General features: G+C 50.0%; 1 protein-coding gene across 8 annotated transcripts in view; it reads right to left on the bottom strand.

Annotated features, from left to right (window-relative positions):
* PLXNA4 (plexin A4) overlaps positions 1-24,550 on the bottom strand; it is a 612,559-nt gene that overhangs the window by 151,965 nt on the left and 436,044 nt on the right. For 6 of the 8 annotated variants that reach the window (XM_065423502.1, XM_065423501.1, XM_065423503.1 and 3 more), the window contains 3 exons: positions 22,922-23,075; positions 16,643-16,742; positions 14,379-14,493 (listed from right to left, as the gene is read on the bottom strand). In XM_065423502.1, coding sequence (XP_065279574.1) covers positions 14,379-14,493; positions 16,643-16,742; positions 22,922-23,075 — 369 coding nt within the window. Of the gene's footprint in view, positions 1-14,378; positions 14,494-16,642; positions 16,743-16,986; positions 17,004-22,921; positions 23,076-24,550 lie in introns of all 8 variants that reach the window. The other 2 variants (XM_065423507.1, XM_065423509.1) reach the window with 2 other exon arrangements.

The following is a 24,550-nucleotide window of genomic DNA, read 5'->3' as shown; positions in this document are numbered from 1 at the left end:
TAGCCCCCACTCTGCTGCTGGGCTTCTGCCTGCATTGTATCCTAGTTAGTGAAAGGGTGGTTTACAGAAGGGAGTTTTGGAATGTGGTTTGGTTTATAGGTTTTAGGGGGGGGTCACGGGGATGGGGTTACGGCTGGCGAGGGACTCCCACTCCCTTCCCACTCCCCTTCTAAACTCCCTTGCGAAACTCCCTGTTAGCAGCCCCTGTTCGCAAAGCGCCCTGACAGGCTGCCTCTGTCTACCCTGGGCTGACCCTTGCACCTTTCTGGCCTTTGACAAGGCCACAGCCTGGAGCTTTTCCAGGTGGGAGCTCCCCAGCCCCCTTGCCCTATTCCCCAGCCCTGCTCCCCTCAGGTACTCTGTTTAGCTTCCCAGCAGCCAGGCCCTTCTCCCTCAGAGAGAGACTGACTCTGCTCCTGGCCCACTGCCCTCTTATAAGGGCCAGCTGAGCCCTGATTGGGGCATGGCCACAGCTGAGCCTGCTTCCCCAATCAGCCTGGGAACTGCTTGCTCCCAGTGACAGCCCTCTCCTGGGCTGTTTTAAGCCCTTTAAGGCCAGAGCAGGTGACCACCCCGCTACAGGTATCCTCACTAGCAGTGGGCGGGCCCGGGCCCGCCCACTTCCTGAACCCCAATATGTACAGGTATCCTCACAACACCGCTGTTAGGCAGGGCAGTGCTATTACCCCCATTTTACAGGTTGAGAACAGAGGCACAGAGAGCCTTAAGGGTATGCCTACAGTGACTCAGGTTTCAGCCCAAGCCCTGCTCCCATCCACACAAAAATCAGTCTGACTCAGGTCAGCAAGCACTCAGAACCCAGGCCTCTGCTAGGGGGATGGGCCAGAGCTCAAGTCCCACTATGACTTGGGTCCAAGCCCTGACATTTTGGGTATGGATGCAGCTCAAGCCACAGATCCATGCGAGAAAGTCTGTGTATTTCAATACAGACATGTTGGCATGGCTGTGAGACCTGAGTCTAGAAATTGTAAGCCCGGGTTTACAATGCAGAGTGGATGCTCAAGTCCAGGCTTGGAAACACCAAGTCCACAGACCCAGGTTGACAATGCAGTGTAGACATACCCTAGGTGATTTGCCCAAGGTCACAAATGAAGTTTGCAACAGAACAGGAAATTACACCCAGGTCTCCCAAGTCCAAGCCCTCCACTCTAATCACTGGACCATGCTGTCCCTGAAGTTAGTTTGACAAGATCTCTTTTCCATAAACCCATGTTAACCAGCATTAATTATACCACTCTCCTTTAATTCTTTATTAATCAAGTCCCAAATTAGCCATTCCATTATTTTGCCCAGGACTGATATTTAACATTCCTATTATGGTAGCACCTAAAGGTCCCCTTGCACTACATGTTGTGTGGACATGGGCTCACAGTGATTAAACTGTGAAACCCCCTTGCTTGGGAATTTTAAAAATGGATTGGACAAAGTCGTAGAAAATGTGGAGCAGCGAACAGCTCTGCACAAACTGGATGACCTAACAATGTACATCTTTCCACCTCTAGTTTTGATGAATCTGCATCCCTCCTAGCATGGACTCCTTTCAGTGAACATGGATACTCATCTTCAGTACTTCTGCAAAGATTTTTATCAGAGGATCTGAAAACCCATTATACACATTAAATCATTAACCTGCAGAATAGTCCCGTAACATTGTAAGTATCATTATCCCCATTGTACAGATGGGGAAACTGAGGCACAGAGTGGTTAAAACCCAGAGCCACACAGTGAGTCCATGGAGGTGCTAGCAACAGAAGCCAGATCTCATTTCCAGTCCCCCACAGTGGAGCAGAGATGAAAGGAGCTGTCATGCCAGTTGGGCACAAGGGCCCCTGCTGCAGTGTTTTCAGCCCTTTTGCAGTCTCTGCTCCTTTCTGCCTCACGGTTGCAGTGAAGTTGCAGCACGGAAGGGCAGAAAGCATTCTGGAGCATCTTGCGCACAGTCCATTGCCCATCCAGTGTGATAGCCCTGCATAAAAGGAGAGTGTGACTGCTCAATGAAGGGCCAAACCACACGGGGACAGGATGGCTTAATGCACCTGAGCCTTTTTTTCGGGGCACCCCATACACAGCCCTCAAAAATGAGACTATATGTGAACAGGAGTTTGTAACAGGGTCTCCACCTCTAGAGCGTCCCTGCATGGCGTGGGCCAGCCCTGCAGACGGCCTGCCTCGATTTCCCTCTGAGGTTTGCAGAAATCATTCTCACAGCACAAATCTTGAAAACAACATTCCCACTCTCTGCGGGGAGCGGGGGGGGGGGGGGGGGGTGTCTAGTTTGTTTAACCTAGTCCAGCAAAATGAGCCCCCTTTTCACCCAGGGTTCCCACAGCCCTCCTCCTGGGATTACTAAATCCTGGCCAGCCTGGCCCACAAACTCACCCTCTAGATTAGGGGTTCACAGCCTTCCTTCTAGGAACTGTGGGTTGGCAGAGTTGTTCTTCCTTCCTCTTGCTCAAGTTCCGCTTCACGCAAAGCCTCTCCCTTAGCCACCCCTGATTCAGTCCCATGACCCACTGACCACATGAGCTTCATTTTTCCCTCCTGGAGAGGAGAGCTGGCGGTGTCCCAGGTGGGGCTGAGACCCATCTCCCTTTAAAGGGCCAGCCACCCTGTGACAGAATTCTTCTTGGGACACTTCCCTTTTGCACCCAAGGTGTGATAGCTGCATGACTTCCCCCTCCCCCGAGGCTACCCCTGTCCCGCTCAGATACTCACCTGGCCCAACAGAGCTCAATGACAAATTTCCCGTTGACTTGAGTGGGATCAGGCTCTGCAGCTTTTATTTTGAAAAAACCTGGAGTTGAAACCCTTTGGCCTCTGCAGTTGGAAGGTCAGGAGAGTGACAGTGGGATTGTTCCCACCCTCCTTCTCCCACAGATTGGTGACTGCAAGAGATAAAGCCCAAGCCAAAGCAAATAGATGTGTGGCCAAAGGGAGGGTCTGGCCACAGCCTCCTGGGACTATGAGAAAGGAGTAGCCCAGGCTGAGTGGAAGACACATTGCAGTGTCACCTTTTATCTGTTGGCTTAACATCGCCCCTTCCTGAGAGCTTTTCCCCTTGGCTCAGGCCCAGATGCTCAAAGCTCCCAAGGGAGCAAATGCAGCTGAAGTTAAAATGGGGGAAAGACAAAGCCACATTCTTCAGAGGCAGGTGAACACCCAAAGCAGGCTCTGAATGGTGGGGTTTTTCCTTCTTCCTTGTACTAGTGGCAACCACCGGCTCCCAAATAATACTACACTCCTGACGTCCTGTGTTGCAGACAGCAAGCTAGATAGTCAGAAAGTCCCACGATTGCTCTGGGCATCACAGTATTGTGACACTGTATCAGTGCATGAGGCAAAACAGCATCATCTCACACCAATGCAACGTAGCGGTGGGAAGAGCAAAATGTTGCCCTGCTGCATTCTGTGATTATTTTGTCCCACGGGATAAATAAGCTCAAACCACTACAGCAACTAGTCCAACTGGTAAGAGTTAGGGTTATGGTTAGTATATGGTGCCAGAGGCTTCTTTCACCTCTATCATACCACCTCTCAGTGCTGTTCAAGCACATCCCAGCAGTAGGTCCTTGGTTAGCCACTACCCATGGAGGCCAGACAAATTCCCCAACAAGGAGCAGACCTGCAGAGGCCACGTTAGGTGGCTGGGAAGGGGAGTGGAATGGCAAGAGGTGGGGTGGGCACTGGGAGACCAAACCCGTTTGAAACAAATCTCAATTTCCCATTGCAATTTGGCAGGAGACCTCAGCAGAGAGAGCAGCCGCAGAGCAGCCCTGAGCCAGCAGCGATTTCCGGCAGATAAAACACTGCAGAAATAAGGAATCCCGATAAGACGCCGATGAGAAGCAGATGCAGTTTTCTGTGCGTTGGCTGGAAGATGACCAGGACAGCAGGCATGAAGGCAATACAAAACCAGACGGAGTCACACAGCGCTGGGTCACATCTAGTCTCTCTTCTTCCCCATCTCATCCCCGGCCAGTACAAGACTGTTCCCTAAAACCAATTCTCTAGCCCAGTTCTAAATGTTCCAAATGACAGGGCTTATTAATACTATTGGAACTGCAATAGTACCTGGAAGCCACATCTGAAATCAGAGCCCCTTTGTGCTGGGTGCTGTACAAACACACCGTAAGAGACAGTTCCGGCCCCAAAGACCTTACAATCTAAACAGATAAGGGAGTGAGGGAACCAGAGCAAAGAGAGGGGAACTCACTTTCCCAGAGCAAAGAGAGGGGAGCTGGTCATTGGCACAGCCAGAAATAGAAACCACATCTCCTGAGATGCCATCCAGCACCTTAACCACTAAACCACACTGCTTTTCAGTCGTTTCCACTACACCCTTGTCTACTTCGCAGACTAACCAATCTAAGATCTAATGGATAGGGAATGTCTTTTGACAGTCTACATTTTCCTTATTTAATCTCATCTCATTACTCTGTTACACCCCTCTCTTGAAGATCCAAGTCCTCTCCTTTCTTGGTGTTTGCAGTAGAGATGGGCGGGGACCAAGCCCGCATTTTGGAAATTCCCTCAGTCTCTAGGGAGTCCAGAGCCACATCTGGATTCAAACCTGTGACTCTGGACTTTCTCCAGCCTCCACCTTTCAAATACTCGGAAAGGATGGTCCTCTGTAGGACTGTGCCTTTAACTATCCTGCACTCTAGGGGGTTTCCAAAGACTTCAGCCAATTAGAATGAAAGCACTGATCCTTTCTCCACTTGCACTGTCCAGCTGGGGGCGCTGTGGAGGCCAAGCTCCAAGATGCCTGCTTGACTGTGTCTTAATTGAGCTGCTGTTGGCAGCTGGCTCCCAAACTCCGCTCTCATCCCTTCACCTTCACTCCTCTGACAATCCTCTCTTCATGCTCATGCAAACGCAGCAGGTTGCCTGCAAGTTGCTATAGTAACAAAACCTCACTCTTGTTTCTTAATGATAGACAGGTGCCAGGATAAATGAGTGGATAATCAACAAGAGGGGAAGAATTAGAGGCAGTGATATTGGCATCTCTATAGCTGTCACTGGATTCCCCGTGGAATGACAGCCCCATTAATGAGCAGAAATGGAATTTTTCGGCAGTGACACCTGAAGCAGCTGCGTCTCAGGACAGGGACAGTAGCTGGTAAACCAGGCACGGGTTGGAAGTTGAGTTGTTGTCACAGTAACGACTGGTCATGTATCACGTCAAGGCCTTGTCCACAATACGAGTGCAACCAGTTCCTGACACTAATCAGAAAACAGACAACCACAGATGTCTCTGCACAGGAGTCTTTTTCCAGAACACAACCATGACGGGCTATCTGTGTTTGTAGCAATGCATTCTGGGAAAATCCGGGTTCCTTTGCCGTAGTAGTGCCTTAGGAGGGGATAGAGAGCCCAGAGGGCATTCACACAAACCAGTGAGGCATAGGGCAATGCACTATGGGAAGGAGGAGGACCGGTGCAATTGAGTTACACGGGCCTGGGTAGGAAGTCCCGACTACACTACAAAATAACGTGCCTAAGAGGTTACAGGAAGTTCATCTCGTGCCACCTCAGCATTGGGGATATTCAGGACAGGACAGAGGTGCATCGGCAGAGCTGGGAGGAGGGGGAGAGGGAAGAAGTTTCACCAGCACCTGCCTGCACATCTTTGACCAGCACCTGGTTCCCAGTGTCACTCTCGGCCCCCCTTTTTCACAAGCACAGTCACCCCCCCCCCATGTTTACTCAGTCAGAACAAGCAGGGGGACAAAGAGAAATCAGCGCATTTCACTGCAAAGGCCTCCGGCGCAGCTCCTCATTGAGTGCGAGGCAGGCACAAGCACTTGGAGACTGGGTGCACGGCTCCTCGGCAGCTGTTCCCCAGCGTGCGGCTTCCAGGGCTTTCTCTTGCTTTTGACAAATTAATATTTGAAGCAGTTGCTCTTTTATGTGGGCTTTACTGCCATTAGCACGTACAACTCGACATAAAACACTTCGGTGCGCGGGTTTTTTCTTCTTTTCCCTTTTAGATGACAGATGAAAATCCTTTTAATGAAAAGCTTGTTTGGGGGAGGAAGAAAAACACATACACACTCACAAGCCGGATGAGCATGGAAAGATGAAAACCTCCTTCAAGGTAATTAAATGATTATGTATCTTTGAAACCCAGCAGATAAAGATTTGTTATCTGGGTTAGCTTTTTGCTTTTCTTTTTTCCATACAAAGCTAAAATCCTTGCAAGGACCAGAACAAGATAGTGTTCATTTTACAGAGCAATACAGCACAAAAGGAACCTTAATTCTTTATCCCATCAACTCAAGTAGGTTACTCCTGGCTTACCATCAAGCCTTAAGACTCAACGTGAGAACTGCCATTCTGGATCAGAGCAGATTTTCACCTATAGGAGGCAGCATTACTTTAGTGGGTAGGGGCTCTGCTACTAACCAGCTGTGTGCCCAAGGACAAATCACTTTGCCTCAGTTTCCCTTCCTACTCCTTGACTGTCTTGTCCATTTAGATTGTAAGATCTTTACGCCTATTCTGTGTCTAGCACAGGGGCCACGATCTCAGTTGTGGCATCTAGGTGCTAATGTAATGCAAATGATAGTCTCATATGCTGTCTCCAACACTGGCCGGTACCAGATGCTTTAGAGGAAGATGCAGGACACCTAGCTGTGGAATAAACTACCTCTCTCCTTCTTCCTAAGGGATTCTTAAACCTCTTTGGCTTTTGTAAATGACTCCTTGGACAAAACAGTTTAGTATTTAAATCTCTGATCTGCTTCCTCATCTTCCGTCTCCTCCCCACCCAATAGAATAACATCAACTCCTTTTATAAAGCCGGATCTCGCTTGGTATATTTCAAGCCGGCAGACTTAGCCTTCAAAAACCTGCTGTAAAAGGAAATTATATGTCAGGGTGAAGTATTCCTGCCACAAATCACCCTGAGACATCGTCGACTCTATTTGATTGAGTTCAACGCCATAATCATAAATACTCTTGTTTTATGGGCCCTGCTAAAGTTCTTAACCAGAAGCAAACACGCCTCTTCCAATCAGCTTCAAAACAACTTTATCCATGCCCACCTTTCCAGCACTGATTCACTAAACTCTTGCCTGGCTTAGGCATGAGATGCAGAGCCAAAGTCCTGACAGTGAACATCTGTCTGTCTGTGTAATTTACAAAGCATACACCACCAGAGTATCTAGGCCCTTTCTGTGAGTAGTGTCAGGGCAGTATCCTGGCTGAATTCCAAGAGCCAATTCTGCACTCTCAAACCAAGCAAAACTACTATTTAATTAAAGGGCCACAGGCAGGGCCAGATTACCCATAGGCTAATAAGGCTATAGACTTAGGCCCTCCTATTTTTAGGCCCAACATTAGGCCCTAATTTTTAGGCCTTCCTATTTTTAGGCCCTACTGTAAGCCCTCCATTCCATAGTGAAGTAACAGTCGAGCGACGCTAGCGGGGGCCATCGGAAATGTTTTGTCTCATTAGATATTGCTTTGTACAAATTAATCCATCAAGATTGCGAATTCAGTTAATGGTGGTTGTGATTTTGTCTCTGTGGGCTAAGTAAGTGTTTGTGGGCCCAAGCAATATTGAACTTTGTACACAGTAGGCCTACACTGGAGGATAGAAACTATGTTGAAGAAAGGAGGATGGTAGAAATTGAAGGAGGCCAAAGAAAGACGGGAAACAGCAGCGCTGAAAAGTTTTCTCTCCTAACGTTTTTTCCCCCCTACTAAGGCAGGTGGTGAGGAAGTCCAGGCGAATACCAGCCCAAGTGAACCTGCTGAGCCTGATGAAAAGGACCTGCCTCCTGTGACTTCTCTAGCTGCAGTCTCACCCCACTCCTCTGAAGACTTTCCCAGTGATAGTCATACAAGAATATCCTTCTCCAGCGATCCGGGCGAGTGGGACAGGACTTCTCAAGATCTCATGGCATATTGGACTGAGAAGGGCTCACAGAAATGCCAGAATCTAGATGCTGCCTTTTCATTGACAAAGCGAGAGTACACCAATCAGAATTGTTATCTGACCAAATCGGTGTTTGAATATGTGAAGCCTAACAAACAGATTGGCAAGCGAGAATGGCCCATCTATTCACCTTCTAAGAAGAACGTGAACTGTTTTTATTGCTGCCTGTTTTCTGATACCAAAAAGTGGGGAATGTTCTGCGCAGGTGATTGGAAGAATACTGCATACATTACCAATCATGCAATGAGTGAGCAGCGTACATTGTCAGTTAGCAGCTACTATGCCCGAAAGAAAACTAATGGCAGAATTGATACCCAAATGGAAAACCAGTTTTTGGAAGCTCGTGCTTTTTGGAAGAACGTTCTCAGATGCATAGTTGAAACCATAGTTTTTCTTGCTGAGCATGGTCTGCCATTCTGTGGCTCAGATGAGACTGTTGGATCGAAACACAATGGCAATTACCTTGGCATTCTAGAGCTAATCGCTAAATTCGACTCTTAGCTCAGCACATCAATGAACAGCAAATCGTGGAAAAGGCCATACATCACATCTCTCAAAGACTATTTGTGATGAATTCATTGCACTGCTGGCAAAGAAGACGCTATCAGCCATTGTAGATGAGATCAAAGATGTGGGATATTTTTCAGTGTCCGTTGACTCAATACCGGATGTGTCATATGTAGATCAGCTGACTGTCATCTTGTGTTATGTTCTACCCAGCAGAACAGTTGAGTATTTCATGACTTTCATAAACAACACCAACACAGGGGAGAAACTTGCCTTGTACCTACTCGATTTCCTCACCAAAAATGGGATTTGACATCAGCCTTTGTTGTGGCCAAAGCTATGACAATGCAAGTAATATGAGTGGCAAATATTCAGGGATGCAGGCCAAGATAAAAGAGCGCAATGCTTTGCTTGACTACGTACCATGTGCTGCACACTCACTCAACCTTGTTGGCCAGTCTGCCATTTATTGTTGTGTTGAAGCAGTTTCTTTTTTTTTTGGATTTGTCCAAGAATTGTACATTTTTTATTCTGCATCAACCAGTCGTTGGTTGATTCTTAGAGATTCACCACCCAAGGGACGCCTACTGCCCAAATCACTCTCAGGGACATGGTGGAGTGCCAACGCTGAATAAATAATATGTAAATATATGTGTGTAGAGAAATGTTTGATGACTTCATAATTTTTTTTGCAATATGTAATTCATACTTAGGCCCTTCCGTCCCACGAGCCTTAGGCCCCTCATAACCTTAATCCGGCCCTGGCCACAGGAAACTGGTCCCAAATTAGGAACCAAATCTTGAGGTCTTTATTCCAACTTTTATTGACTTCAGTGGGTGAGAACTGAGCATGGAGCTCAAGATCTGACCCTTGGTAATTATATTCTGCCTGTCTAAAATTCTCCCTGCATGTTCAACTAGGGTATTCTTCTCTCCTTCTGTGGATCTCGTTCAGTGCTGCTGGTGCTGTTATAATGGCTGCCATGTTCCATCCCCAGGGTTGTCACATGCCATGTCCTAGGTGGTGAAGAGGAGCCTATACTGCAAGGAAAATCTTGGCTCTGCTAGAGGTGAAGTAGATGACCTCACAGACCTTCTCCATGTCTCCAGCCCATAGGATTTAAGGTTTAAAAGAGAACTAGATAAATTCATGGAGGTTAAGTCCATTAATGGCTGTTAGCCAGGATGGGTAAGGAATGGTGTCCCTAGCCTCTGTTTGTCAGAGGGTGGAGATGGATGGCAGGAGAGAGATCACTTGAGCATTACCTGTTAGGCTCACTCCCTCTGGGGCACCTGGCATTGGCCACTGTTGGTAGACAGGATACTGGGCTGGATGGACCTTTGGTCTGACCCAGTATGGTCATTATATAGGATAATTCTTCAAAGCAAGCTGGTACCCTATCAAATCAGTAAATAACAATAAGACACACAACAATTCTCATCAGAACATACTGTACGGGACTACGAGAGAGACCAGCAAGGGAGTCAGACCTATATACACCAGGAGACGTGAGGAGCATCTGAGGAAAGTGGGACATAGGCACAAGCTTTGACTACACAAGCCCCTGAGAGATCCCTATCAGCACTCCAGCACGTAAGAGGGGTCATGGATATAAGCACAGCCAGAACATGTGCTACCAGAGTGGGAAGACTGAGTTCACACTAGGCCTAGTGTTTGGTTTCAACATGCTGCAATGGGAGATGGAAAGACAGTCAAATTAAGGTGAGTGGGGCAGCAAATGGGCCAGATTGTGGTGGAGGGAACAAGTCTGATATGCTGAAATGCTGATTAAATAGGAGGAGTTGCTGGCAATTGCACATGTGATGAAGTTCCATCAATGCTTGTTTGCTTGGCAAGAAGTAACTAAACGGCTTAGCTGTGTGTCTGCAAGATTGTGAATGGGATGGTCCGTCCACCACACCAGGATTTTAAGGTGGTATGAATGCCTCCTCAATTGATACTGCAGATACATCCTCCTCCCAAGTGGTATGCAACATCCCCCTTCCCTGGGGAAGGGAAGAACTTCCTAAAGAAGGGAAAGTGCACGTCAAGGTAGCAAGAAGGGCATTAGGGATGGAGAGGAAAGCCCAACAGAAACAGGTTCACTTAACGACATGGTGTTTTGGATGCTCTGGAAGATGACAGAAAGAAGGCAGGCTGTAGAGGAGACAGAAACTGGGTCCCAGCTGATGCCCACACTGGGCAGTGAAACATCTAACCCGCATTCATGAAAGGCTCCTGATGGTAGGTGAAGGGATAGCTGTATCTGAAGAAGCTAGAAGGCCATATGGCTTGAGGAACCAATGCTCCAGCACAAGCAGTTAGTGGGCTTGCCAGGAATGGTTAAAGGACTAGAATCAAAAATGACACAACTTGGAGACATGGAATGGAATTAAAAGAGGAAAATATTGGGCTGAATAACAGGAAATACTCACCGAGAAATCTCTCAGGCGTGGAATAATGTCTCCAGGAGGTGGTGGAAGACCTGCCACTTGTGAAATTTAAAGGAGACTGGACAAAATATTTCAGAATATACTCTAGGGGCAATCCTCCATTGGCCTTTGTGGGATGGACTAGATGCTCTAGAAGGTCTTTTCCAGCTCTAGTTTCTTTGATTCTATGGTGTAGTTAACTGAGGAATGCCAAACATGTGGAGACCAGACCAGCAACCGAACAGAACCTGCCCTGCAGCCACATGGCATTCCTCGTGCTTCCAGGCAGCAAACGACCATGGTTGATTTTGATTTTGGAGGTTGTCCGTCCCTATTGATGCTGAGTCATCTTTCCAAATACCACAGCAGTGCTTCATCTACATGAGGCAGCAGGACAAAGAATGTCATATCCTGATCTGAGCTGCTTTTTGCCAGATGCTGGGTCCAAAGTGAAAGACGGTTGTGCCTGTGCCTCATTTGTAAACCAAGAGACTGAGATTTTTCTCAAGCCACTCAAGAGAATACTGTAATGTTATGGGAGTATCCTCTACCAAACAGGGTGACTGAGAGTGCAATTCACACAGCCAAACATAAGCTATATCTCAGAAACAAATCAGCTGAGTATGAAGCAGCCACCTAAACTGCTGCTTACTTGTTCATGATTTGAGAGGAGAATTAGGCTCCCAGCATCTGCTCCAGTTCTCAAAAGCAGGAGGGTGGGACTCCATGTAAATGGCACCAGGTGCAGAGGAAAGGGCCATTTTTGATCAAACAGCACTGCTACCTTCCAGTTTTCTTGACTGGGTAACTAGGAATCTGCATGTGGGTTGCAGCTTGAACAAAGGGATGGCCAAGGATCCAAACCACGGTGGCATCGCACTGCAGCACCATCAGAAAGCAGAAACATGTGCAACAGAAAATATTACCTATGAGACGAGTTGAGGCCCCACCTGATCCAGAGGTGAAAGGTGGAAAGAACCTGTGACAGGCAGGGGTGTTTGACAGTGGCCAATTCCTGATGATGCTTGATCCTGGGGAATAATAGCCATCTGGTTGGGAAAGACCTACCAGAAACACCAAACACTGGACTGACGGCCGGAACAGCTTGTCTTCCTGCCAAGTCCCCAGCAAGTTTCAAAGCAGACTAACAGCGAAGGCTGAGTCCCAACAGGCCAAGTACCGGCAATCTCCCGCCCATGAATATTTATGTCCTGCACAGTTGTCACTGTAGTTCAAGATTGCTGCCTCCAGGATTGAACTGTCAACCCACAGGCATGCTAAAGAAGAAGGGTGGCTTCAGAAGTGAGAGGGAGGAGGATGGAGTAAACGCGTGGAGGCCCAGCAAAAGGACTGGGGACAGACTGGCTGGGTCACAGACCAGGGTGCTATCCTATAGCCCCCGGAGATGCAAGGGTGTCATCTCAACATTGTCAATTGAAGGTTTTATACCTTACGAACCTTCACGGATAGGAAAAAAAATGTCACCCATCAGCGGAGAACAGGGATTCCCAGCTTTCTGCTGGAGTTCGGCAACAGTCTCTGTGCCTGGTGAGTCATGAGATATCAGACCTTGTAATGGATATTGGTCCCTCCGGACAGGCGAAAAACAGGCCAGCTCGGGTCATTTACCCGCCAGGCCAGAACGCTTTCAGGCTTCTCCTCACCACGAAGTAATGAAGTGGCTTTCCATGTGTATTCTCCTGAGCTCCTGTGACTGCTCACTGGGTTCCAGCCAGGCCGGGCGCTTTAAGTACAGCAGCTAGTTCTGTGCTAAGCCGTAGGGCCCACTACAGCCCTGTCTTAGGCAAGTGGCACTGAGGCCCAACCTCGCCTTCCAGGGGCGGCTGCTTACAGCGTTGATGGACTGGGCCCTCAGTGTGGGAAATCAAGGCTCCCAGTAACCAGGAGCACAAGCCTAAAAGCCGCTTCCTTCCCCAGCAGCCCCCCTCGCCCGTACGAGTGCGTCCTCTCTTTGCAGCCCCCTTGGCTTCGGGAGCCAGGAAGCCTGCTTGTCGGTGAGCAGTGGCAGCTGTAATGGCTTCCATCACTAACGCTCCCTACGTTCCTGTCTTACATTCGGATGCAAGCCTCCAAGTCAAGCCTGGGAAAGGCTGACAACACATTATGTATCCACGGTGCCTGCTCCGCCATGCGTGGCAGGGACAACAACCCAGCCGGGGAGAGCGCTTGGCTCAGCTCAGAAATGCGGGCACTCAGACGCTGACAGCGAGCCGTACCGCACCAGCTGGCGGCAAGCACCTCTGCGCTTGACGCCCTGACAGTTTGAGAACGGACCCCAACTCAGAGCAAACCCCGGCGATGACAGCGCTTGAAAACAGAACCAGAGCGCTCCCCCGTTCGAACAGGCTGTTCTTTTGTCCCGCCAGCTCTCTCTCTCTCCGGTGGTAGCACTTTGATCACCGCGCCTCTATTCCTGGCAGCTGGCTTCGGCCATCAGACATTGCAGACAATGCCCGCGTGCGACCTGTCACCGTGCTGAGGGATTGGGGTAGCCAGCCAGCCGGCTGGGGTTAAGTTATTTGGCTTTCAGCCTGATCTCAGAGATGCTGGCCCACATCAGCAGGTGTCCAGAGCACAGAGCAGCAAGGGCCGGGCTCAAGAGAGTGAGGGGAGAGTAGGAAGAGGCAGCAAAGTGAAGAAGGGAAGGGGAAGGTGAGTTGAGGGGAGCATGGGAGTGAGCGGGTGGGAATGGGGGAGGGGGAGTGGCAGGGAGGATGTTGCAGTGAGGGGGTGGAAGGGACAGGAATGGGGGATGGGGAGGAGCAGGGAGGGTGTTGCAGTGACAGGGAAGAAGGGGCAGGAATGGGGGAGGGGGAGGGAAGAGGAGGGAGTTCCAGTGAGGGGGTGGAAGGGACAGGAATAGGGGATGGGGAGGAGGAGGAGGAGGGAGGATGTTGCAGTGACAGGGTAGAAGGGGCGGGAATGGGGGAGGGGAAGGGGCAAGCAGGATGTTCCAGTGAGGGGGAAGAAGGGGCAGGAATGGGGAGGGGGAGGAGCAGGGAGGCTGTTGAAGTGATGGGGTGAAAGGGACAGGAATGGGGGCAGGGGAGGGGCAGGGCGGGTGTTGCAGTGAGGGGGTGGAAAGGGCAGGAATGGGGAGGGGGAGGGGCAAGGAGGGTGTTGCAGTGGGGGGGTGGAAGGGACAGGAATGGGGGAGGGGAAGGGGCAGGGAGGATGTTGCAGTGAGGGGGTGGAAAGGGCAGGAATGGGGGAGGGGAAGGGGTGTTGCAGTGAGGGGGTGCAAGGGACAGGAATGGGGGAGGGGAAGGGGCAGGGAGGATGTTGCAGTGAGGGGGTGGAAAGGGCAGGGATGGGAGAGGGGTGTTGCAGTGACAGGGTAGAAGGGGCAGGAATGGGTGATTGGGAATGGAGGCAGTTTGTTGGTTTCAGTCAGACATAAGCACTGCCCTGCCCACGAACCCTCTGTGTGTGTCCCCCCAGTGTCCCTTCCTACCTCTGGCAGCTTGACTCGCCCTTCCTGGAAGGAGCAGGAACGGGGGTCGTGGGTGCAGACGTGGCGATATTTGCACCAGTGACACCGATAGGGGCTCTCCACACAGGACAGACACCTGGGGACAGAGAGAGAAGAACTCACTAAACCCAGCCAACCCTCAAGGACCCAGGGAGCGCACACACTCCCCTGTCAAGGCCCCCCACCCCACCCTACGACTCAGAGGGGAGCACAGTCTCCATGGCCCGCTCAGTCCTTGGTCTATCTGTTGAGGCTGCCAATAAGGAAACTGGTTCATGCACATGCCAGTTATGATGGTGTTTTTGGTCAGTGGTGGTGAGCAGAATGGGCACTGCCAACACTGTTGTGAATCAGAGACATTGGGCCTGATTCCAAAAACACCTCGGTAAACCCAGAGTAACTCCAGAGAGGTCAACAGAGGTACCCGGGTATTACACCCAGTGTCAGAGAACAGAATTAGGCCCGTTATGACCCTTATCTGCCTGTATAAAATGGCTCTGAATGCACCTTTCCATGTCAGCTTTACTGACCCACTTTCCAAGCAGAACAGGGTACAACTCTCTGGTGAGCACAGGGTTAATTTTGCTCCATTCCCCTCTGCCCTGGCACAGGGTGGGCAGGGGGAGGGCTAGGCAAGCTCATCACCCAGGGTCAAAGGACAGGTCGGCTTTTTTGTTTACTTTCTCCTTATGTTACCATCTCTAACTTTCTTGGGGGAAAGCCAGGCTGACTGCAACTGCACGTCCTTGCTCAGTTACCTCTACACCACTTCTTTGTGTCTTGTGTGGACTCACTAGGAACTGAACTGAGATCACTGCTGTCAGACGGTAGGACTCTCAGTTGCTCCCTGCTCACATGTTCATCTGGCCAGGATGGCCAATGCAGGTCCCACCCCTGTGTAAGGGAGGGTTTAAATAGTGCTACAGGGGGAATTTCACTAGCACTGATGTGCCATTGGATCCTTTAAACGTGCATGTGTGAAAAATACCACCCAGCCGCATCAGGCAGAGAGGCAGACACCATTTCTCCATCCTCTCTGAAATCTTGCATTATGTCAATCCACCCTAAGCCCTGATGCAAAGAGCTGTTCTTCAAATTGGTAACAAGTGCTTACTCTGATAAATCAAATTAAAAATGGATAGCGTATTATAGTTTGTCAAGTCAGAAACCAAAACATGCCATAAATATTTAACACCCCATCACTTTCTTTTCTTTTTCCCCCCCCCCCGGCTGCTGTTTGTCAAAGCAGCGGGGACACGGAAATAGGATTTGCCTTTGCTTGTGAATCAAGGCGCTGCAGTAATTATCGCCTCTTGGCACTTCCGGAGCCCTGTCTGGGAAAGATGATGGCCTGGGCATGGGGGCACAGCCCATCTGCCTTGCTCGGGAACAGAGCAATCCACTGAAGAGGGGTCCCCCCTCTGCCTTGGCATATGAATCCTACACACTCATCTCCTGTGCAGTGATGACTCTAGTCCCACATCAGATGTTCTAAAGGAGGAGTTCTCGGTGGATCGGTCCAGACCACCCTGCCCTTCCCATATTGCTTAACAGGATGGGAGTTCCAGCCAGATCCCAGATACACAGTAGGAGGAACCAGGATGGAAAAGGGGTTCCTGGTAGGAAAAGGTTATTCTATGGCAAATCAGCCTGTGCTATCAGTCCAGTTCCTAGAGAATAGTGTCCACATCACACACAAAAACAACTCTACCATTAATTGGCCCCCTGTCCATTCAGGGCCCAATCCTGCCAACACTTAGTACCAAGCCTGGTGCTAACTAACAGTGACTGATGGCATGAGCAAGGATTGATAGAGCACAAGAGTGTGCAGGATCGGGCTCCACATGAGTAGCCACTAAAGTCCACATGGCCATTTGCCGAGGTTGTGACTCCATTTCCACTCAGTCAGTCCTCAGACAAATCCCCACTGATGTGGTGTTTTGCCTGAGGGGTGCCTGAGTACAAACCAAGTCAGCTCAAAGCCCATTACTAGGAAGTTTAATAAGTTGTTTCCATGTTGTCCTGCATGTTTCCAATAGCAGGAGGGTACCTGTCACCCAGCATCGGCTAATCTGTGGGACAGATGTTCTACCCAGAACCAAGAGACACGACTGCAGGTCTCCTCAACACCTAAGTGGCCGTCTCTGTGCTACCTGGACCAGCCAGCGTGGGCAGCTGGGATGGATTCAAAGCAGCATGATAAGGTTGTGGGGGGGAAGATGCACGTCAGGGGAATACAAACTTACGAGTTGTGGACACTGCAGTTGTAGAAGACAAAGCTGGTGCTGGCGAAGGTCATGCCTGTCTCCTTGGACTTCAGCTGGAGCTGGACAATGTGATGGTCTCCTGGGGAAAAAGCATAAGGATCATGAGAGGTCACTGCACGATTGTATTAATAACCAAATGAATCATTAATGGCCAGGTCAAAAATCTGCACCATCGCACAGCCCACAGCAATATGGCCAAATGGGAGCAACAGTTTTATGGCACCATTTTTAGGCCCCCAGCTTGGGATGTCTAGGGCTTGATTTTCAGAAGCACGGAGCACCTCCAGCTTCCTTGGGTTTGAATGGAGGGCTGGGTATTCCACTCTCAGGCCAAAAGTGTCTCAGGCCACACGCCCAAAGATTGTGGCACCAAGAATCAGTGGCCACTTAAGAAAATGCTCTTATTATTCTGAATTTGTATCCCAGTAGCGCCTAGAGGCCCTAATTCAGATCAGAGGCCTACACAGAGGTAGAGACAGTCCTTACCCCCAAAGAACCTACCGTCTAAACACGCAAGATAGAGGTGGGATTGGGAAGAGACACTGGCACAAAGAGGGGAAGTGACTTGTCCAAGGTCACACAGCAGGTCAGTGGCAGAGCTGAAAATAGAGTCCAGTGCTGTGTGTGTCTGAATTGAGCTGTTTGCCTAATTCAGCGAGTAAGGTCCTGGAAACAGGGTCTGCCTTTGTGTTTTGTACAGCATTACTCACACTGATTGTGCGCGACAAATAACGATCAACAATACTCATTCATAAACACTGCTCTGTTGCCACATCCCCTGCCTGCAGACTCTAAACTTCTAAACGCAGGAGAATGGACTTGATCTAATACAGCAGGGTCTTTTCCAGGCACGGTGTTTATAGGCTTGTCTACATTTTAATGCTGTAGCAGCAGCGCCACAGTAGTGTGTCAGTGTCGACACTACCTAGGGGTTCTCCTGTTGACATGGGTAATCCACCTTCCCAAGAGGCAGTAGCTAGGTTGACGGTAGAATTCTTCCATAGACCTAGCACTGTTTACATCAGGGGTTAGGTCGGCTTAACTAAGCCGCTCAGGGGGATGGATTTTTCACACCATGAGCGAAGTTATACTGATCTAATTTCCTAGTGTAGACCAGGCGTAAGACTGTACCTCATATTGCTTATAAATGTTAACTAACCTAAAGCTTTCAATACCTCTGTGAGGGAGGGAAGGGAGAAATAAGGATAATTCCACCTGCCGCTGAAATGCAGCTGCTTCTGGAGTGGAATGTAGCCGCTGTTAACAATGCTACGCACCACTGCATGAATAATAAACTTCAGTAGACAGAAGCCTGCAATGCCACATGGTGGTAGAAAATAAAGCCAATGGGTAACATTTTCCGAAGCACCTAAGTAACTTACAAGCCTAAATCCCATTTTCAAAAGGCACATATGCATTTGTGACTTAGGCTCCTTGGTCATTTATAGAGCCCTGTTAATCCACAGATATTCACTTTATATCCGCGGACCATTTTTGCAGATGGCGGATTGGATGCAGATTCAAATTTTGTATCCACGCAGGCCTCTAAATATAGGCTCTCAAAGGCGGGGAAGCAGCTTTCTGCAGCTCATAGCCTATGAGGCTGCTTCACTGCCTTCTACAGCCTGTATCCCACCCAACCCGCCCCCCCCCTCCCCGACAGAGAAAGGGGAGGTGATAGATCAAGACAGGAAGCAAAATCCCCCATGCTCCTATCCCGGCAGTTTAAGCAGCCAAGCAATTTAGGAAACCCCTCCTGACTTCATTGCCGTTCCAGGTCATTCGGAGAGGGAAGCCAGACTGACGTACTCTGCAAAAGCAGCTGCCTCCCTCGCCAGCTGACCTGGTATGGCACAAATTAATCACTGGCTGGGCAACCGGAGAGCACCTTTGCCCCCCTCCTGTACCCCTAACCCTTGCATCCCCCTCCTGAGCCCACGTGGGGAAACTGACCTGGAATCACAGAGCACCTGTCCGTTGCTCCTCACTCCCCCCGAGAGGAGAATGACCTGCCAAGCCGAGCGGTGCCGGGGCTCAGCCCTGGCAAACCCTGACAAAAAAGCACTGTAGCCCAGTGATTGTATTCCCCTTGCATGCTTCCACAGGGAGAACAGTGGCTGGTGCAAAGAAACTGGGATTGGTGAGTTCTTGAAACCACAAGTTGAGGATTTCAATAGCTCAGACATAGGTCAGGGGTTTGTTACAGGAGTGGGTGGGAGATTCTGAGGGCTGCGTTGTGCAGGTCAGACTAGAAGATCATAATGGTCCCTTCTGACCTTAAAATCTATGAGTCTATGAGACTTAATAAATCACAAGCTAAATAGGCCGCAGACTTTTTAATTTCATAGCTCCGTTTGTGATTTTGAAGCATTACTGAGGTGAGACGTTTGTTTCATTATTTTTAATGTAAAAAGCTATTTGTTCTGATGCCGGTTGTATAATCAGATTGATGTTTAAAATGACAATAACAACAACAATAATAATAATAATGTGCACGTTTATTAAGCTATATAGCTTTCTTATACAGTACACAACACATGCACACAGACACTCCTGGTAGCGTGCGACTGTGGGTGTGGTGCGTATGTGGATACAGATAAAAGACGAAGTGCGAATCGCGGGGTGGATACAAGTTGATTCCTGCGGACGTGGATCAGATGCAGATCCACATTTCTGTATCCGCGCAGGGCTTTAGTCATTTAGGTGTTTTGGAAAACGTTATCCAATGTAATTTTTAGCTGTATGTGTTATCACATCATCAGGCTGTCAGCTTCCACAATGATGGGTGTGTTGGGGTGGTGGGGAAGAGACAGAGAGAGATCACGTTTGGAATAGCGCATCCAATTCTGGGCACCTCAGCCCCAGAACGGATCCCTCAAATTGAAAGAATCAGAGAATCAGAGAATATTAGGGTTGGAAGAGACCTCAGGAGGTCATCTAGTCCAACCCCCTGCTCAAAGCAGGACCAACCCCAACCACTGAATAGCAATGAAAGAGCAATGAAAACTCACAAGGAAAGATTCGAGAGGATGAAATATGTATGGCTTGGCCAAGCAATGACTAAGGACTGTCCCTCTAGATTTTTAAACTACTGGCATCACTGTGGTATCAGAGCATGGCATTTCCTAACCCCTGTACGTTTTTGAAATTTAGACATGCTGTGGTTGAACTGGTTATGGTACTCCAAGGAGACAGCTAGGAATAATGGGCCAAATCTGGAGGTCCTCACACAGGCAAACCTCCCAATGATGTCAGCAGGAGCTATGCCTGAGTACAGACCCCAGGACTAGGCCTGATAAGTAGGAATTGCGCACAGGAAAATTTAGGTAGATTGGGCCTGACCCCTGAAGTCCTTACTTCAAGAAGCTCAGTCAGTGGGAGTAAAATCTAAGATAAGAGCACCAATACGAGGAAAGATTTCCAGGTCTCTTTTAGATGGTGGAGCCTTCTCAGTGATGGGAGTCCCATATCTTGGGTCATTTAAAATCAGCCTGGGGAAAGTTTACCATTGGGAATACTCTTTCATACGCCAATGGGGGAGCTGGACTGGCTGGGGCTGGCCAGGTCTTTTCCATCTCTTCCTAATCAGAGTCTATGATAATTCAGGCCAACAAGTGAGAGGCTGAGAGCAGAGAGGAGGAGGGAGCGATGTTAGTGTGGAGCTAATCGGAATAAGGAGGACATGAACATTGAATGCTACAGCAACGGTGCTTCATTCTGCAGGCTGAGGGGGTCACAACATGCCCCCAGGAGGGGAGGCCGGGTGGACTGCAGGATGACTGGCTGGACTGCTGAGCGTTGTGGTGTCACAGGAATGGAAGGGCACACCTGCTCTCCATTGCTGGGGAGTCATTTTCCGGGTGAACGTTCTGCCCCCATTTATTTCTGCTGCTTGCTACTAAAGGCTGTGAGCCTGGGCGGGATGAGTGTGCAGGGGGCATGTGTGACCCAATGGGGGCGCAGGGCTACATTCACAGGCGACGAGTGAGTGGTGTAAGTTACACTCCCTTACAGACAGGCCCTCCTTACACCTGCTCTGCTGAGGTGGGGTGAACCCAGGGACCAGCCTGCTGGGGGGACATGCAGCACCTAGGGTGGGGGTTCTCCTGTGAACATCACACTGTGCTAAGTCCCGCAGGGGGTGCCCTCTGTGAACCCCACGCTGAGGGGAATGGGGGCACCAAGGCCGATCCCCGTGTGAATAGCATCCCTGGGGGCTGGGAGGAGCTGCTGAGTTCCCCAGGGGATTGCCAGGCTCAGGTGTATGTTGAGTCTTTAGGGGGTTCCCCTGGGAATACCACATTGGCGGCTCAACACCATGCTGAGGTCTCTTTCCTCTTTCCCCCACCTAATCCCATCTCTTCGCTTCCTTCCATGCTGCTCCCCTCTGAGCATGCTCTCCCAGAGCAACCTCCATGCACCACTCTCATCCCACAGGGAACATCCACTGCTCACAGGCTGCCACCCCCCCATCCACAGCGGACCCTGAGCCTCCCCTGGAGCTGACCCCTCCCCCCCATTATCCAGCTCCCAAATCCACCCACTCCTTTTCTCACTCCTCATCTACCCCCGTCCTCCGTCCACTCCACTATCCTTAACCCTTTCTGCCTCTCCACCAACTCCAAACCCCGCATACCTCCCAGTCGGCTCCCTTGGGCCCGTCAGCCGCGGATGTTATGTGGGTGAAGTAACTGCAATAATTTGATGATGAAGGAGCCCATGTTTAATTCAAGGCTTTGACCTGGCTGGCCCTTCCACCTCTATTATTTTCCTCCTCACCGGAAAGATTCATTAATCAATCAGGCCAAAGCAAGTTTGACAATTCCTCTCCACACGCACATGTACACACACACGCACACACACTCCTGAATACATTGTGCCACCAGCACTCGACTCTGCTGCCCATCTGCTGCCGATGGCTTTGACAGCTCTGTTAACTGCTTCATATTTAACAACTTTGCCAGTGCTCTGGGGACTGGCTGGCTCCGGGGGTTGGGAACAAGCTATGGAACCTCCCACCCTTCTCTTCAATCCACCCTCTGGCAGTCTGCACCAAGGGCCGTATTTTCAGAGGTGCAGAACGCCAGCCGTTGACAGTGATGGGAGCCGTGGGAACTCAACTTCTCTGAAAATCAAACTCTAGAAGTGCCCCTTTTTCTCCATCACTCTAGTGTCACTCCTTTCGTTTGCGCGTGGCTCTGAGCCAGGTCCCTAATGGACAACGGCCTACACCAGAGAAGTCCCCATTGCAATCTCCACTGACTAGCATCCTTCTTGGTAGGCTAGTCAACAGCAGGCAAGGATTGAGTGGGCAGTGGAGACAGGAACTGCCTTCTGACTCCTTAGGGGCGACTGACTTACTTAGGGTGACCAGATGTCCCAATTTTATAGGGACAGTCCCAATTTTTGGATCTTTTTCTTATATAGGCTCCTATTACTCCCCACCCCTTATCCCGATTTTTCACACTTGCTGTCTGGTCACCCTAGGCTTACTCCAGAATTGAAGCACACGTGGGGAGAGCTTGTGGGCCTCCAGGGATCCTTCACTGGGACTAAATTCACCACTAGAGTTCACAAATAACACAGAGAACAAGAATGGCAGCTTCTCCCTGCACCTGCCCACCTGCCTGTGACCCAATTTAAGGCCTTGGGGGAAGCCTAGCGGCATAGGCACATCTTACAGTGTCTTGCTGGGCAACTAGGGGGAGCTAGAGCCCTACCTGCACCTGAAATATTGCGTTCAGTTCTGAGTGCCCCATTGCAGAGGGCTGCGGACAAACTGGAGACAACTGAGGGAAGAGAAACCAAATGGATCGGGGGCTGGCATGGAAGGATAAGCACATCTGGCTTGGGCAAGGGGCTATTATGGGAAAGGGACAGGGTAACGGATTGCAAATACCTGAAGGGTGTAAAAGCCAGAGAGGAAGAGACTGATTTAGGGAGCTGCACGCAGAGATGTAACGAGGAGGAGTGTGATGAAATTAAGGAGGAATCGTTCAGGCAGAATAGCTGGATAAAGTACCTGACACGGAGATGTACTGGACTGGGATGCGAGCCCCATCATTTGAGATGGATAAGACTGGACTGCCAAAATGCTCGTAAATGTGCTGTTGCTACACCGGCAGCATTAGGTCCCGTACAGACACATGCCCAGCCAATAATGTGCTGTTCTCTCAGCTGCTGTGCTCTCACCAACAGGTCGGAGGGAAGCAGCGCACCCACCCCAGTGTTCACGTAGGGAAGGCCTGAGACACTCACCATTCTCCATGATGATCTGGGGCACCTCCTTGGCAGCCGGGGAGATGCACTGGATCTGGTTCCCCACCACCAAGCCGTCCATCTCGGAAAGGTCCTCGAAGGTGCAGTTGACCCCTGCTGACAACTCAGGGACGTTGTAGGTCTCCAAGACCAGCTGCAAGCAAAGGGGGCGGGAGACAGAGAAAGAGAGTGCTGAGCTCAATGGCAGACAGATGAGGCCAGCAGAAGAGAATTACACTGGAGAGGTTGGACAAAGAGCCTCTTGCTAGATAAAGGATCCTCCTTCAACAGAAAGCAGCGACTCTGGGGGGGGGGGGGGGGGGATGGAATGCAGATGTAAACACAAGTGGCGTGTGGCTATGCAGGGGCGGTGGCTGCTGCTTCACCGTGCAGGGTGAGTTCAAGTCGGGTCAGTGGCGTGGCGTGCTCGACATCGGTCATGCAGGTGTAATATTGGCAAGGGAGTCTTTGGAATAGGCTGTGAAGACTGGGGCTTGCTGGCCCTTGGCACAAGGTTTCTGAGGAAGGTGACTATTACTCACAAGAGGCACTCTGCGGACTACAGAGAAACTGTAGCGCTCCAGTCTAACTCTCTACGCCTCCTCTCCTAGCATCACCAGCAGAGGGAGCTCTCTGTCACCAACAAGTTCCTGTGTATAGAGAGTCTAGTTACAGCCTTCAGTAAGCCACCAGCATCCGCTCCCTCTAGTGGGCCAGCTGAATTACTTCACCTTTACAGGCAGCTCAGAAATGCCTGCCCCATTTGATCACTTGGTTAAAGGAGCAGCAGGCCCTGAGGTCATGATGTGTTGGGGCACTAGCATTGTAAATAAAAGGACAGGTAGGCGCTCTGTCGCTGTCCGGCACTCTGGAATCCCTGACATCCACTGGCTTTGCCACTACTAAAGTGTAATGAAATAAACAAATCGAACAGCTGGTTTCCAGGACGTTCACGTTCTCATGTGACAAAGCATCACTGGGTTTCTTACCATTTGGAATGGAAGATCCATTTTACATGAGGTCCCGCTTATGATTCTAATTATAACTCTGCTCTCAGTCAGCTGCATCCACCCCACCACCCCCACCTGCCATGGTAACAAACCGTGGCCACAAATATACAGACACCAACAGCGGCAGCAGTGTACTTCCACACCAGTAGCACAAGCCCCCTGCCAGTGATCTACAGGCGTTACTCCACTCATGGTTAGTAAATACCAGAGCCTTATCCTTGCTGGGGCCAGCCATTAAAGGGAGACACAATCACATGTGCTCAGCCAATGTATTACATGCTCCCCCATTATATAAGCTAGTTCTGAGCATGAGGTCCGTGAGAATCTGAGTCTCATCTGAGACCCAATCACATGCAGCGGGAGAGAAGCTCCCAGCATAATGGACCTGTCCCTCTGCCCATCCATGGAGCAGTAGAAGGAGGGAACAAAAATCCCACTCGTTGCCTTCCCATGGTATGTTCTCATCACCCAGTGAGGTGCATTATGGGAGCTGTGTGCCTTCCCCTAAGGCATCCAGCATTAACCACCTCAGAGACAGCAAGGGCGCAGAAGAGAGGGACCATTAGTCTGATCAGTCTTACAATTCACCTGTAAATTTATTGCCTGGTTAAGGGGAGCA

Source organism: Emys orbicularis, chromosome 1 (assembly GCF_028017835.1).
Source record: "Emys orbicularis isolate rEmyOrb1 chromosome 1, rEmyOrb1.hap1, whole genome shotgun sequence".
Taxonomy (NCBI): domain Eukaryota; kingdom Metazoa; phylum Chordata; order Testudines; family Emydidae; genus Emys; species Emys orbicularis.
The sequence above is the reverse complement of the archived record's forward strand: the minus strand, read 5'-3'. Positions and strand labels throughout refer to the sequence as shown.